This window comes from Myotis davidii, unplaced genomic scaffold (genome assembly GCF_000327345.1).
Source record: "Myotis davidii unplaced genomic scaffold, ASM32734v1 scaffold399, whole genome shotgun sequence".
Lineage (NCBI taxonomy): Eukaryota > Metazoa > Chordata > Mammalia > Chiroptera > Vespertilionidae > Myotis > Myotis davidii.
Genome location: NW_006292094.1, coordinates 4907980 through 4922681, shown reverse-complemented (window position 1 = coordinate 4922681; position 14702 = coordinate 4907980). Strand labels below are relative to the sequence as shown.

The following is a 14702-nucleotide window of genomic DNA, read 5'->3' as shown; positions in this document are numbered from 1 at the left end:
CTTTCCATAGCTCATAATAAGGATGGACCTCGGTTGTAAAGGCAAGCTCTCCCCATTCAAAGGACAGGGTGGAAACTTCTCTGCAGCCTGCTGTCACTGCCTCAGGTTCCCATAAGACATGATTTTCCCTTTATTTTCCACGGTGGGCCATGCACTAGAAGACCTTCCCCTAACAGCAGAAAACAAGTCTAGAGCGTGAACGGTATTATCCACAGGCAAGGGTCAAGTTCTGAAGCATACTGTAATGGACAACGCCTTAATGATGTAAAACATAACTGAGAAACATAATATTTGAATAAATGTAAAGACATACTTTAAACTTAGATAGCAAGACTCGATATTTTTAAGGTAATAATTTCCCTAAACTCATCTATACATTTGATAAGATTCTAATTAAAATGCTACCAGCTGTTCTCTAATTCCTAGCTGGCCCCAGCTCCATCCCCTCTGCTTCCCCAGCTCCCTGCTGCTCCCTAGTCTTCTGTCTGCCCCCTTTCAATGCTTTTTACTCCAAACTGCAAAATCTTCCCCAGCCTTGGTCTCTCCTCTTGTGTTCCTGAGCCTAGTCACTCACTACCCCTCCCCTGGGAACTGGCTTTTCACGTCATTTCACTAAGGACATTCCCTTTGCAGAGACTACATTTCACTTGTAGTGACCACATTCCATGACCTCCTCTCCGGTTAAGCATAAAGAAGTCTCCGCCCAGAAAAAGCCCGCCAAAGTCCTTTAAAAGCCACTGACTCCCATCATTGGGTGCTGGAGCCATCCAGGCTCAGCCACCTGGTGTGTGGATGATCCCTCACCACTCTGGCCACGTGCGTTCCTCCTTCAGCGACCTAACACTTACCAAATAATAAAGCACCTACTATGTACCAGCCATTGGAAAACATATGCATGCCCTCAAAACGCAACATGTCCAAAACAGAATTGATCTTCTCTCCTGGGATCTTTATTTCTATTCTATTTCCAATTTTGAGTGAACAGCGCCATCATCCACTTAGTAGCCCAAACCGGAGCAAGGACTCATCTGGACTTCTCCCCACCCCCCAGTCAGAATGTTTCCTTCTAACCCTGTCTCCCTCTTACCTTTCAAATCAAATCTGCTCCTTTTCTCCACAACCCTCCCCCCGCCACACACACACCACATTAGTGTTGGTTCTCATCATCTGCATTACTCAGAATGTACCAGGTGATGCTGTTGGGAACACTCAAAACTCAAAACAAAGACATTTCTACAAGTCTATCCTGGCAGAAGGAAAAGAGACAGTGAACTATATGCTCCTTTTTCTTAAAATTGTGGTAAAAGACAAATAACATAAAATCCACCCTATTAATACATTTTTTAAGTGCACAGTTAAGTATTGTTAACTATATGAACATAGTTATACAGATATTTTTAAAAATATATTTTTACTGATTTCAGAGGAAAAGAGAGGGAGAGAGAGAGATAGAAACATCAACGACGAGAAAGAATTATTGATCAGCTGCCTCCTGCACCCTTCCCCACACACACACTGGGGCTTGAGCCTGAAACCCAGGCATCTGTCATGACCTGGAATCGAACTGTGACCTCCTGGTTCATAGGTCAATGCTCAACCACCGAGCCACGCTGGCCAGGCAAGATCTTTGGAACTTTCAAATCTTGCATAACTAACTCCACACCCTCTGCATGAAAACTATTTCCCCCTCCCCCAGCTCCTAGCAACCACTTGCTACTTTCTGCTTCTATGAGTGACTACTTTAGATACAACCTGAAAGTGGAATCATACAGTATTTGTCTTTTTGTGAGTGGCTTATCTCAGCATAATGTATTCAAAGTTCATCCATGTTGTTGTATGTGTCAGAATTTCCTTCTTTTTTAAATGCTGAATAATATTCCACTGTATGGATAGACTACATTTTCTTTATCCATTCATTCACTGATAGACATTTAGACTGTTTCCATTATCTTGCTTATTGTGAATAATGCTGCAATGAATATGGAAGTGCAAATTCTTTTCAAAATCTGTTTTTGTTTATAAAAATGTTTTCCTTGATTTTGTTTTTTTAAGAGAGAGGAAGGGAGAGGGATAGAGAGATAGAAACATCGATGAGAGAAAAGAAACATCATGATCAGCTGCCTCCTGCAGGCCCCCTACTGGGGATTGAGCCCAAAACCCAGGCATGTGCTCTGACCGGGAACTGAAATGGCTGGCTAGCTCAGTTGGTTAGCATATTGTCCTGATATGCCAAGGTTGTGGGTTTGATCTCCGGTCTGGGCACTTACAAGAAACAACCAATGAATCCATAAATAAGTAGAACAACAAACTGTTATTTCTCTCTCCCCCACCCCCTCTGTCTCTTTAAAAATCAAGAAAAACAGCCAGGCGTGGCTGTGTTTGAGCGTCGACCTATGAACAACGTTCGATTCCTGGTCATGGCACATGCCCAGGGTTGCGGGCTCAATCCCTGGTGTGGGGCATGCAGGTGGCAGCCGACCAATGATTCTATCTCATCATTGAGGTTCCTATCTCTCTCTCCCTCTCTTTTCCTCTCTGAAATAAATAAATATATATGTGTGTATAAACACACACACACACACACACACAAATAATTTAATTAATTAATTAATTAAAATCAAGAACAACAACTCTAAGTGATATGATAGCTCACAAATTTTAAGACATTCTTAGTACACAGAATAAGAGTCTGGATAAAGAGAAGATTTTCAACAGTGAGGTGACTGAATAGCTTTGGTCTCACCCAACACAATCAGTTCTTATGAGAACAGCTGAGTGAATAATATACCAGACATGATATATGCCTCCATGATGCCCAGCTCTTTAATCAAAGTAAGGTTAGGACTTTGAAAATGGCAGAGTATAAAACTATTTTGGCACAATAGGGTGGTGAAAAGAGAAACCAAGAATAACGCTGGCACTGTGGAAGAAACACAAAACTCTTCACATTTCACATTACAATACAGGAAGATGGCATAAAACAGAGATCCAGAACCCTGTGACTGCAATTCCACCATCTCTGCAACCATGTCAACCACCATTCACAAAGGACTGATTTTCATTTGCTTTCACACACACAAAAAACAGCACTCAAACCCTTCTTACAGGTCAGCACACAGATAACCAGTAGATGTGCGTGCCATTAGGGTAGCTCATACCTTAATTCAAATATAAATGTAGAAAAAAATGTGCCTCCTTACCTTTCGGCAGCGAGGATTGGGGCAGCTGAACCTCTTCACGTCGCTGTCCAACAGAGCAGGGAAGCTGCAGGAGGGGCACCTGGAGTCCGACAGCAGAGGAATGTCACTCAGAACAGCAAACCCTGATGTGGCTCCATGTAACTGTTCACACTACGACGGCCTTTCCAGCTCTCGGCCACATCTCCTTTCACTCCTTACTTGTCATTAAAACATGGATTGAGGCCTGCCTTTGTGCTGGCCCTGACCAGAAAACGCAGGGGCCATTCTGAGTCCTGCCTCAGTCAGTGCACCCCACCCAATAAACATACGTTTCGGAGAACGCCTCACACCTGTCACCTTTCCTCCAGCCCCATGTACAATGTTGTACCTATAAGCCAGAGAAGCCAAGGGATATAGGCAAAAATCTGAAGTGCAGATTTTTTCCCATTAATAAAATTATTCTTTTATAGCTCAGCAAGAAATGCCAGAAAAAATGGAAGTCATAGCTTTGTTACAGGATTTTCATCACCTGATGACAGTGCTCAGGCAGCTTTCCTAGTGGAGAAAGAGTTGACAGACGACACTTCCCAACTCTGACACTCACCTGACCAGCTCATCAGCATAGGCTGCAGTGACCTCTTCTTCGGCCTTCCGCTCATAGTATTTACACAGGATGGTCTGGGGTAGCACCTTCTCCAGTTCACTGGTTGGGAAGGAACATGTGCAGCTGCCTTCCATGCAGCTAAGCTCTGACTAGAAGGAGGAGGTCAGGAGGTAAAGAGAAAAAAATAAGAAAATTTAACCAAGGTTTCAAAAAACGAAAAGCCTCAGTAGTTACATGCATCTAAGCAAATAAATCGTGATTAAGAACACAGGTTCTGAGATTATAATCTGTCTTCTGAGAAACCACACTCCTAACAACAAGGAAACCATGAAACAAAAACACAAAGTCCAGCCCTAACCGGTTTGGCTCAGTGGATAGAGCGTCGGCCCGTGGACTGAAGGGTCCCAGGTTCAATTCCGGTCAAGAGCATGTACCTGGGTTGCGGGCACATTCCCAGGAGGGGGCGTGCAAAAGGCAGCTGAATCGATGTTTATCTCTCATCGATGTTTCTAACTGTCTATCCCTCTCCCTCTCCCTCTCTCTGTAAAAAATCAATAAAATATATTTAAAACAAACAAACAAACAAAAAACCCCCACAAAGTCCATACTTGATTTTCCCAAAAGACCTCTATCAGCCCAAACCACAGTGCAAGACGATGGAAAGGGGATGAGGAAGGGTAAAAGGCTTAGCAGACGGGAGGGAAGCTCACAGCGTAGAGTCTAAAAGGAGATACCCGTGAGCAGCAAGCTGTTCCCTCTGCAAAGGCTGGATGTCTACACATCTTGGAAGGCAGATGTGAGTGGTAGGAGGGGAGGGAACCGACAGGAATATAAACGAAAAACTGGAGGATTGTTTGAAAAGCCCCCAGTTCCTACTCCTTCAGATGGTGTCAGGTGACTAAAACTCTTCCAGGAGAAAGAACAGTCTCTGGAACAGCTGGACCAGAGGGCTCTGGACTTCATCTTCAAAGCCACTTACAGCAGGTTGAGCCCTCACACCACAGCACTTGGACCAATTTTGCGGCTCTTGTCCATTTTTAAGAACCCTTGTAATGATAGTGGGCCCACCTGAACAATCCAGGACAATCTCCCTATTTTGAGGTGCTCCGATTAGCAACCTCAATTTCCCTTTGCCATAGAAGGTAGCATAGGCACAGGTTCTGGGGATAAGGAGGTGGACATCTCTGGGGTCTGGGGACATTATTTCACCAATCACATCCCCTCTGCTCATTATTACTCAGTCCTTCACTAAACCATAACTGACTTTAGAATAATTGATGAGTGATTTGATTATTGGTTGGGTGTTTAGGAAAATCAACTTTGGTTTTAAAGTATTCATCCAGGCAAAACAAAACTCCTTGCCGTATTAATATTCTAGTGTCAAGAGAAACTGACTCTGATAAGAGAAATGTGGTCTTGTATAAAATAGTTACTAATTGTAATCCTATATAATAAAAGGCTAATATGCAAATTATTCCCTTGGGAGTTCGACTGACCAGGAGTTTGACCACTTGCTATGACGTGCACTGACCACCAGGGGCTGGCATAGAACGAAGGAAGGCCCCAGCTGGCAGCCGGGGGAAGGAAGGCCTCGACCAGCCCTGATCGGCCCTGATCGCTGGCCAGGCCTAAGGACCCTACCCGTGCACGAATTTCTTGCACCGGGCCTCTAGTACAACTATAAAGTCCTTAAAAAAAAAAATCAGTTAAAATTACTAATTTGCACTCATATATTCAAACAGGCTGGAAAATTCTCTTTTTTATTTCATCCTTCATTTTTCTTTTTATATTTTTTATTGATTTCAGAGAGGAAGGGAAAGGGAGAGAGAGAGAAATATCAATGAGAGAGAATCATTGATCGGCTGTCTTCTGCACGCCTCACAGTGGGGATCGAGCCCACAACCCAGGCATGTGCCCTAGACTGGAACTGAACCTAGGACCTTTCAGTCTGCAGGCTGCTTTAGCCACTGAGCCACACCGGCCAGGGCACATCCTTCATTTTTCTTATGAACAGGATGAGGGCAGAAGCAGGTCCTCCCATGGCATGTAAGAACTCCACTCCCTTCTGTGCTCAGAACCAACACAATCACAAGTATCAGGGACTGTCTAGGATCTCACACATCCATATGCCTTGGCAGCGCCCCACCTCCCTCCAGAAAAGGCACTTCCACGAGGTATTTACACTCGTCTATAAATGTGGTCTCCTCAGACTCTGTGAATGTTTATCTGTGGGCGCATTCCACAGTTCTTACCTTTCCAGATCCAAAGACGGCCTCCTGGGCATATCTGATGAGACACTCTTTGCAGAACAAGTGAGCATCTGCACACTGAGTCAGCTCCTCAAATGGAAATTCCCCATAGCAGCAGCGGCACTCAATCAGCTGGCCATCCTGCAGGCCGTCACAAACACACATGAAATTCCCCACGTTCAAGTACAGGGACAACAGGTTTCATATTCCCCCACCCACATGCACCCAGAGTGAAAGAGCAACCCCTAGAAGCCATAAAACAACCATGAGCTGTTTTCTGCTGTACAAAGGTAGCTTGAGATGGCAGTACTTTTTTTTTCCAGCATAAATATTAATACACTAGAAGCCCTCTAGCAATCCAGGACGCCTCGGGGGATGTCCAACTGCCAGTGTGGGCCTGATTCCAGGATAGGGCCTAAACCAGCAGTTGGACATCCCTCTCGCAATCGGGAACTGCTGGCTCCTAACCGCTCATCTGCCTGCCTACCTGCTCCCCCCTAACCACTTGCCTGCCTGCCTGATCACCCCTAACCACTGGCCGGCCTGCCTGATTGCCCCTAACTGCTCGCCTGATTGCCTGATCACCCCTAACCACCTCTGCCTCAGCCCCCGCCGTCACGGCTTCATCCAGAGGTTGTCCAGAAGGTCGTTTGGCTGTCCGGTCTAATCAGCATATTATGCTTTTATTATTATAGATAGTTAAAAAGAGTGAGATTTTCACTTTTTTGGCGTCATCCTTTGTTTAACGTTATCATATTAATGAATTCTAAGGTGCTAGCAGAACTATACCCTCTGCAATCACATTATATTGCTAATAGGATTATAAGAGTCAGGGATAAGTGGCATGACCGATATTAGCTAAAAAGCTTCAAAAGTTGGATTTTCTCGCCTGGCTGGTGTGGCTTATTGGTTGAGTGTCAACCTATGAGCCAGGAGGTTCGAATCCCAGTCAGGGCACATGCCCGGGTTGTGGGCTCAGTCCCCAGTGTGGGGTGTGCAGGAGGCAGCCAATCAGTGATGTTTCTATTGCTCCTTCCCTCTCCCTTCCTCTCTGAAATCAATTTTAAAAATATATATATTTTTAAAGTTGGATTTTCTCTCTTGTTATAAGATAGTTGTGTTAGAACCGTGGTCGGCAAAGTGCGGCTTGCGAGCCACATGCAGCTCTTTGGCCCCTTGAGTGTGACTCTTCCTAAGCCTTAGGAGTACCCTAATTAAGTTAATAACAATGTACCTACCTATATAGTTTAAGTTTAAAAAATTTGGCTCTCAAAAGAAATTTCAATCGTTGTACTGTTGATATTTGGCTCTGTTGACTAACGAGTTTGCCGACCACTGTGTTAGAAGATCACATCCCAACCCACTTTATCTTAAGGAACCACCAAAGCTAACTACGGCAGCAATCACAATTCCTACCATGTATTATAAGAAAAGGCCATTATGTGAAGAGCAGCTAAGAGTACAAAAGCTACCTGGCCCTCCGGTTATACAGATCTCTGCCTCTAACTCTTAAGCATTACTTGATTCTAAATTTTCCTCTAAGGGTTCATTCCAACGGCTTCTAGGCAGTGTTCCTTAACAGAAACACTTCAATCATCTTCCCTTCAATTCTCATCCAGTCTGGTATTAAGAGCAACAATAATGTTTCAAGTGTCTGACTATAACATGGTTACAAACTCAGCAGATCAACAGATTATCCGGGAGCCAATGTGCCATCAAAATGCTGAGGACATGTGATAAGAGAAAACAGCCCATTAAAAATACCTGAATAAATGAATTAAGTGAGTTTTCAAAATACCTTTTGATACTGTTCTTCATTCATCTGCAGAGCAAGCAAAAAGTCTTCATGCTGAGGAACAAAATTCCAGACATGCAGATATAAATTTAGTAAAGATGCCACAAACCATTTAAAATTCATTGCCATAGACATAAAAGAGCTATTAGTAATAGTCATCTTTTCAGTTACATGGTTTACCAGTTTAAAATTTGTTTTATCACATTTTTACCCCCAAAAACATTTTCCAATATTCTGACAAAGTGGCAAAAATGTGCAAAGTGCTTTTGCTGCACCCTATGGTCGCCTCAAGCGAAGCCCTTGTGCCACTGAATGGCAAGCTGCTGAATTAGGCACTTTAAAATGATTGACAGAAAAACTGTGATAATGCAAAATTAGGTATTTGGCAAACATTTTCTCAAAGGGAATGAAGTGGTTATTTGTGACCAATGATAAAATTCTCAACCTCAAGCAGAAATCAGAATTTTTGAGAAGTCATCTTGATCCATCTGTCACAGAGCTACCTGTCCACCTGTCATTAGGTGACACAGCCTTTTTGAAAAAATGTGTGCATGTTGAAGAAAATGATGACTACTGATATAATTTGGTACCACTGGCTTGACTCATGCTAAGGCACCATTGCTTTTGTTTTATTAGTATAAATTCAACACGGTGAAAAGGTAAATAATGTCTTATTACCACAAGAGATCTGACCTTGCAGACCCCTAAAAAGTCTTGGGGCTCTGGCTGGTGTGGCTCAATGGATTGAGCACTGTCCCGTGCGCCAAGAGGTTGCTGGTTTGATTCCCGGTCAGGGCACATTCCCAGGTTCTAGGTTCGATCCTTGCCCAGGGCGCATGCTGGAGGCAGCCAATCCACGTTTCTTCCCCCCTTCTCTCTCTCTCTCTCTCTCTCTCTTTCTCTCAAAAAAAAAAGAAACATCTGTCTCTCTCTTTCTCTCAAAAAAAAAAAAAAAATCAATTATTAAAACAAGAGCCTTGGGGAAGTCAGGGGGATCCATGGGTCATACTTTCAGAGCTGCTGGTCTGGACAATACGTATTAAACAACCAAGATACATAATCTGGTTGGCTGGCATCTGATGGAGATTTGGAAGAATTAAAGAGCTCAATGGCATCTTTCTCTGGTTTTTCTCCACCATTAGGGACTGAGGGGGTCAAACACAAATGTGTGCTAAGCTCCAATTAAATTCTCTGCCATAAATCTGAGTTATGCAGCTGTGAACTTCAGTATTATTACAAAACCGTTTTCCTTTTAGAAACTTAATTTATTCAAACCAATCACACAAAAGAAAGGCAAATCTTAAAAGACAGTTTTATGCTACCCCTAAAAGCAAACCAGAATCCCAGAAACACACTCCATGCACATCTTCCTACCTCTGCCATCTCTTTCACTTTCTGTTCATAGAACTCCTGCTCTTGCTGCACAGCTGGATGGAGGGAACGCCGGTCATAGGACCTACAATGCCGCCGCTTATTTTCCAGAAAGAACATCCTTTTTTCTATTTTTATGTCACCTACAAGATACGACAATGCAAAATCATGCAGACAACTGTTTGCTAGGAATACAGGCCAGCCATTCTAGTCTTCTGTGGCCTGGGCCCCACCTACTTTCTAGAAGTACGTTTCATTCCTCTCCTGCACGCGCCACCATTTGGGGAAACTGAGCTCTAGTCCATCCCCTAACCTACATGCACTTTTTGACTTCCGTCTTTCCCCCCTTTTTATACTCCAACTGAGCACACCTCTCCTATCCCAACGGTTTTGTGCTGTGTGAATATACCAGTTTAGTATCCGTTTTACTCCTGCGGACAGGTGGTTTACAGTTTAGGGTTAGTATAAATTGGGCTATTGAACATATGTCTACAATTCAGTCAAGCACACGGGAATGAATAGAATTGCTGGATCAGCTTGGAAAACCGTGCCCGTTTCTCAATGTCATTCTTCCAATCTACACTTGCCCCCCACCACACCCACATCCACACCTGGTATCATCAGTGTTCAATTTTAGCCATTCTGTAGGTGCATGCACATGCGTTTTATGTTTTTAAACTTTTTATCTTGAAGATTTCAAATACAAAAGCTGAAAGAATAAGACCTCTATTCACAATAAATAACACTTAGAATAAAACACAACAGAATGATAAAATATTACATAATATAAAATTGGTCTGTTCAGGTTTTCTATTTCTTTTGTTGATTGGTAATTTTCATTTTCTAGAAAATTGTCTATTTCATCCAGATTTTCTATTTACCCACAAAAACCTGTTCATAGTAAATCTTTTGATTTTATCAATATTTAACTTTATCAGGTTCCAGATACATTTTCTAGCATGGGGAAGAACTTCCAGGACTATGTTGAATAGCAGTGAATAGGACATTCTATTTTTAAAAAAAAACTAATTTGTATTGATTTTAGAGAGGCAGGGTGGGGGAGAGAGATAGAAACATCAATGAGAATCGCTGATTGGCTGCCTCCTGCACGCCCCACACTGGGGATTGAGCCCTGACTGAGAATCGAATCGTGACCTCCTGATTCATAGGTTGATGCTCAACCACTGAGTCACGCCAGCCGGGCAGGACATCCTTTCCTTGCTCCCAATTTCAGAGGTGGGGGAGAAGGATTCACCCACCATTAAGTCTGATATTAGGAATAGATTTTATTGTAGACATTAGTAAGCTGAGAAAGCTCTTAATTCCTAACTTTCTGAGAGTTTTAATCATGAATAGGTGTTAAATATTGTTAAATGCCTTTTCTACATCAACTGATACGACCAGGTGATTTTTCTTTAGTCTATTAAATAGTGTATTGTACTGATTTATTTTTGAATAATGAACCAAGCTTGCAGTTCTGGAATATACTCCACTTGGTTTTGGTGCATACAAAAATTATTTTTATGCCCTCGACAGTTTGGCTCATTTGGTTGAGCGTTGTCCTGAGCACTGAAAGGTCCCTGGTTTGATTCCCAGTCAGGGCACATATCCAGGTTGTGGGTTAGATCCCCAGTCAGTGTGCATGTGGGAGGCAACTCATCGATGTTTCTCTCACATCAATGTCTCTGTCTCTGTCTCTCTCTCTCTCTCTCTCTCTCTCTCTCTCTCTTTCTCTCTTTTCTCTCTTTCCCCCCCTCTCTCCCCCTCCCTCCCTCTCCTTTCCCCTCTCCAATCAATAAAAATATATCCTAAGGTGAGAGTTAAAAACAAAAGTTAAATGTATCTCTAATTTATAAATATTAAACTACTAATGTATATCAAGTGTATTTTCTATTTCTAACTTCCAATGTCCTTAAAGATGATTTAATAAGTGCAATATAAGAACCGGAATCTAAAATTTAAAGGGATATATCTGAAACAAGGGGCTAAAATGAAGTTAACAGGGAAAAATGTCAGATGCATCAAAACTGAGAGACTTTTTTAAAAAGCAAGGTGGGTGATCAGACAAGTTCATTTTATTTTTTTATATTTTATTTTTAATATATTTTATTGATTTTTTACAGAGAGGAAGGGAGGGGCATAGAGAGTTAGAAACATCAATGAGAGAGAAACATCAATCAGCTGCTTCTTGCACACCCACTACTGGGGATGTGCCTGCAACCAAGGTACATGCCCTTCACCGGAATCGAACCTGGGACCCTTGAGTCCGCAGGCTGATGCTCTATCCACTGAGCCAAGCGGATTAGGGCGACAGCAGTTTAATGTGAGCCAAAAGTGGGACGTACTTGATTTCACAAAGCAACAACATTCTTAGGCTGTATGGACTTATGTACAGACTCAAAATCCCAGCTGCTGTCTTTACACAGCAGATCTCACTTGAAATACTTTGTCTAGCCTGGTACACCCAAACTTTCAAAGAGATACGTATTGACAAGCTAGTGAAGTGCACACAGAGAAGGAAAATCAAGACGATGAAGTGGCAACAGACAGATTCCAAGTCTTTTCAGAGGCAAGAGCTACAACCATAGCAGAAATTTCAGAGGCAAGAGTGTGTGGGAAGGGGACGGTTTTGCACAGCAGCGTCACAGTTTGCCATTACCTTGTTCAAACTTGAAATCTATGTAAGAATACTGGTTCATTTCTTTTCTCTTTTTTCTTTTTCCACTGGTTTCTGGTGATAGCTCCTGCCATTTTTTAATGGCATCAGAAAAGGCCTAAAAATTGAGAAAGAGCAAGATTACCACTATAAATAGGTCACGAGAATACCTGGAACACAGGCAATCCCCAAATTTCATGTTGCCTCAGTTTCAGCTTCTCCCCTGTATGGCTTACAGAAACAGGTAGTGGCAAAATAAACAGGTAGCATTTAATTATTTTTGTTTTCTCTGACTTTGATGAACTGCTACAATGGCAGAACCAAAATGCTTGCTGACAAATTAAAGGGCAAGGTAAGTAACAGAAACTGCTCAAACTGTCCTTGAATGAGTACAGGTTAAATCACTAAACAAATGGCTAGGGAGCTGTACTGTACAGGCATCCCCTATATGGTGTTGTCATCACTCCCAGGCCCACTCCCCCACATTTTTCGTTGCTTTCACCTTTGTCCTGGAGCACAAAGTTCTTATGCCAGTGATAATCCCATCTTCCATACCTTTTCACTTTTCCCTTTTTTATTTAATATTATTACTTTTTGTTAATCCTCACCAGAGGATATTTTTTCCCTGTTGCCTTTAAGAGAGAGTGGGGGAAGTGGGGGAGGGAGAGAGAGAGAAATATCAATGTGAGATATACACATTGACTGGCTGCCTTCCACATACACCCCAACCAGGGGGCGGGGTATAAACCCACAACCCAGGTATGTGCCCTTGACCGGGAATCGAGCCCATGATCCTATGGTGTGTGGACGACACTCTAACCACTGAACAATACCAGCCAGGGCTTCTCCCCCTTTTTTTTAGATCTTCCCAATTAGCATTTAAATGTGCTACAGTCTTTGCCACTGAAGGTCTAGTTACATAGATGAGATAAGTTAGAAATTCAGAATTCCTTCTTTTCAAGACCTGCTAGTTAGAATTCACACCTACACACCTCAAAGACACCATGTCTACTTTTTCTTGCCTCGTAGCCTTTTTCTATGGTCTCTAGTGAAGACATCTATTATTCGAGACTGTTTCAACACCACGCTCTTCACTTCTTTCCTAGTGCTCTCAGACATACTCCTCTCTTATAATACTATGGTACTGTTTTAATCTTTTTTAAAAATCTCCTCAAAAAGAACACTCTTTGGAAGGAAGTGAATTGTGTCCATTATCCAGTGTCCTCCAGGGATAATAGCCAGTAAGGCTCAGAACCTCCCAGGGACAGGGGGACAGCAGACGCTGAAGCACAACTTTTCCTTTCACTATTTTCCAACATCTCTCCCTCCAGCTCGCTCATGTTCACTAATCAATACCCACTGGCGGTATTAGTTCCAATGGAGAGAATCAAGAACACAGTCCAGTATGATTTTTAGGATATTTGTGAAATCCGCCAAAGTTCCTTTAAAGAATGACCTAAAGACACTATAACGGCCCTGGCCAGTGTGGCTCAATTGGTGGGCATCATCCCATGCACTGAAAGGTTGCTGGTTTGATTCCTGGTCATGGCACATGCCTGGGTTTCAGGTTTGATCCTGGTGGGTCATGCCAGAGGCAGCTGAAACACAGCCATTGATGTGTTTCACTCACATTGATGTTTTTTTTTCTCTGTCTCCCTATTTCTCTAAGAAATCAATTAAAAAATCATTAAAAAAACCACTGTAACGGGCAATTGATGACATAAAAGCTGAGGACAGAGACTGGAGCCTGGGGAGGGGAGAGTGAGAACTTATAGACTGAAGAGAAAATGAAATGATTCTTGGAATCTGCTTCAAAACAGTCTGGGAGGGAGGAAGGGAGTGGAGATCAAACAGGATTGGGCAGTCGCTGATAATCACTGAAGCTGAGTGATGGGTTAAGCGTGGGTTTATTATAATATAATCTTTTAAAAAATATGTGATGTTTATTAATAATAAATGGGGGGGAAATCCAGGCAAATGTGATTGTCTTCACAATGAACATACGTCCCCTTAGCTATCATCATGTCTGAGGAGCAGCACACACGGGAGACATGTTATTGCTACAACTACAAAGTGGAGGCCTTTTACATCCCTGTCCACCTGAACGTCGCTTTCTACAGGGCAGGACTCTGCATCATCTGCACCGGCAGGGAGAAGCTGTAATTGAGGCGACCAGAACTCGGCCACAGTGCTTTCCCTTCAACACGCCATCATTTTCATTTAAATACCATGTAAAGTTTCAAACTATCCACCAAAATAAGCAGACACCATAAAAGATATAAAGGGCCAGTAAGATAAGGAAAGGGCTAAGGAAGGTATAAATGAGGGAAACAGCCACAAAATTCTACAACCTCCTACCCAAGTAACAAGTGGGCCGTGGGATGACCAAACCTTTGGCAGGGACATTACTAATGAGGACCCTCCTTCCCCAATCACCTCTCCTCTGGGCTCCCTGGGAGCTCAGAAAACAAGCCGGGTCCCCTTGCAGCAGTACAGCGCTAGGCAGGGCCTCAAGATAAGAGTCCCAGCTTTCTTGCAGTTAATATTTTCGGAGGGAAGCTCATTCACTTTTCAATGACAGTACTGGCATTCCCTAGTTAGTTAACCTGGGGAATGAGATTCAGAAATAGAAACCACTAACTCTGTATTCCCTTCAGCCTAAATTCACCTAAAATTAACCTACGATCAGGAATTTGTTGACAGTTGCCTGGATCTTCTTGGCAATCTAAAGGTAGAAGGATCTGACTCAGCATGAAGTCACGTTCACCTGGGGTTCACCATCCTTCAGGTTAAGACGCAGTGGGTGCTTGCACCATTAAGATAACTCCACATTTATTTGTCCATTGGA

At 42.8% G+C, this 14702-nt stretch overlaps 1 protein-coding gene across 6 annotated transcripts in view; it reads right to left on the bottom strand.

The window, feature by feature from the left end:
- RNF216 (ring finger protein 216) overlaps window positions 1-14702 on the bottom strand; it is a 123719-nt gene that overhangs the window by 76542 nt on the left and 32475 nt on the right. For all 6 annotated transcript variants that reach the window (XM_015565124.1, XM_006765437.2, XM_006765439.2 and 3 more), the window contains 6 exons: window positions 11858-11972; window positions 9202-9341; window positions 7831-7881; window positions 6036-6173; window positions 3784-3932; window positions 3201-3279 (listed from right to left, as the gene is read on the bottom strand). In XM_015565124.1, the coding sequence (XP_015420610.1) occupies window positions 3201-3279; window positions 3784-3932; window positions 6036-6173; window positions 7831-7881; window positions 9202-9341; window positions 11858-11972 (672 nt within the window). The remainder of the gene's footprint in view (window positions 1-3200; window positions 3280-3783; window positions 3933-6035; window positions 6174-7830; window positions 7882-9201; window positions 9342-11857; window positions 11973-14702) is intronic.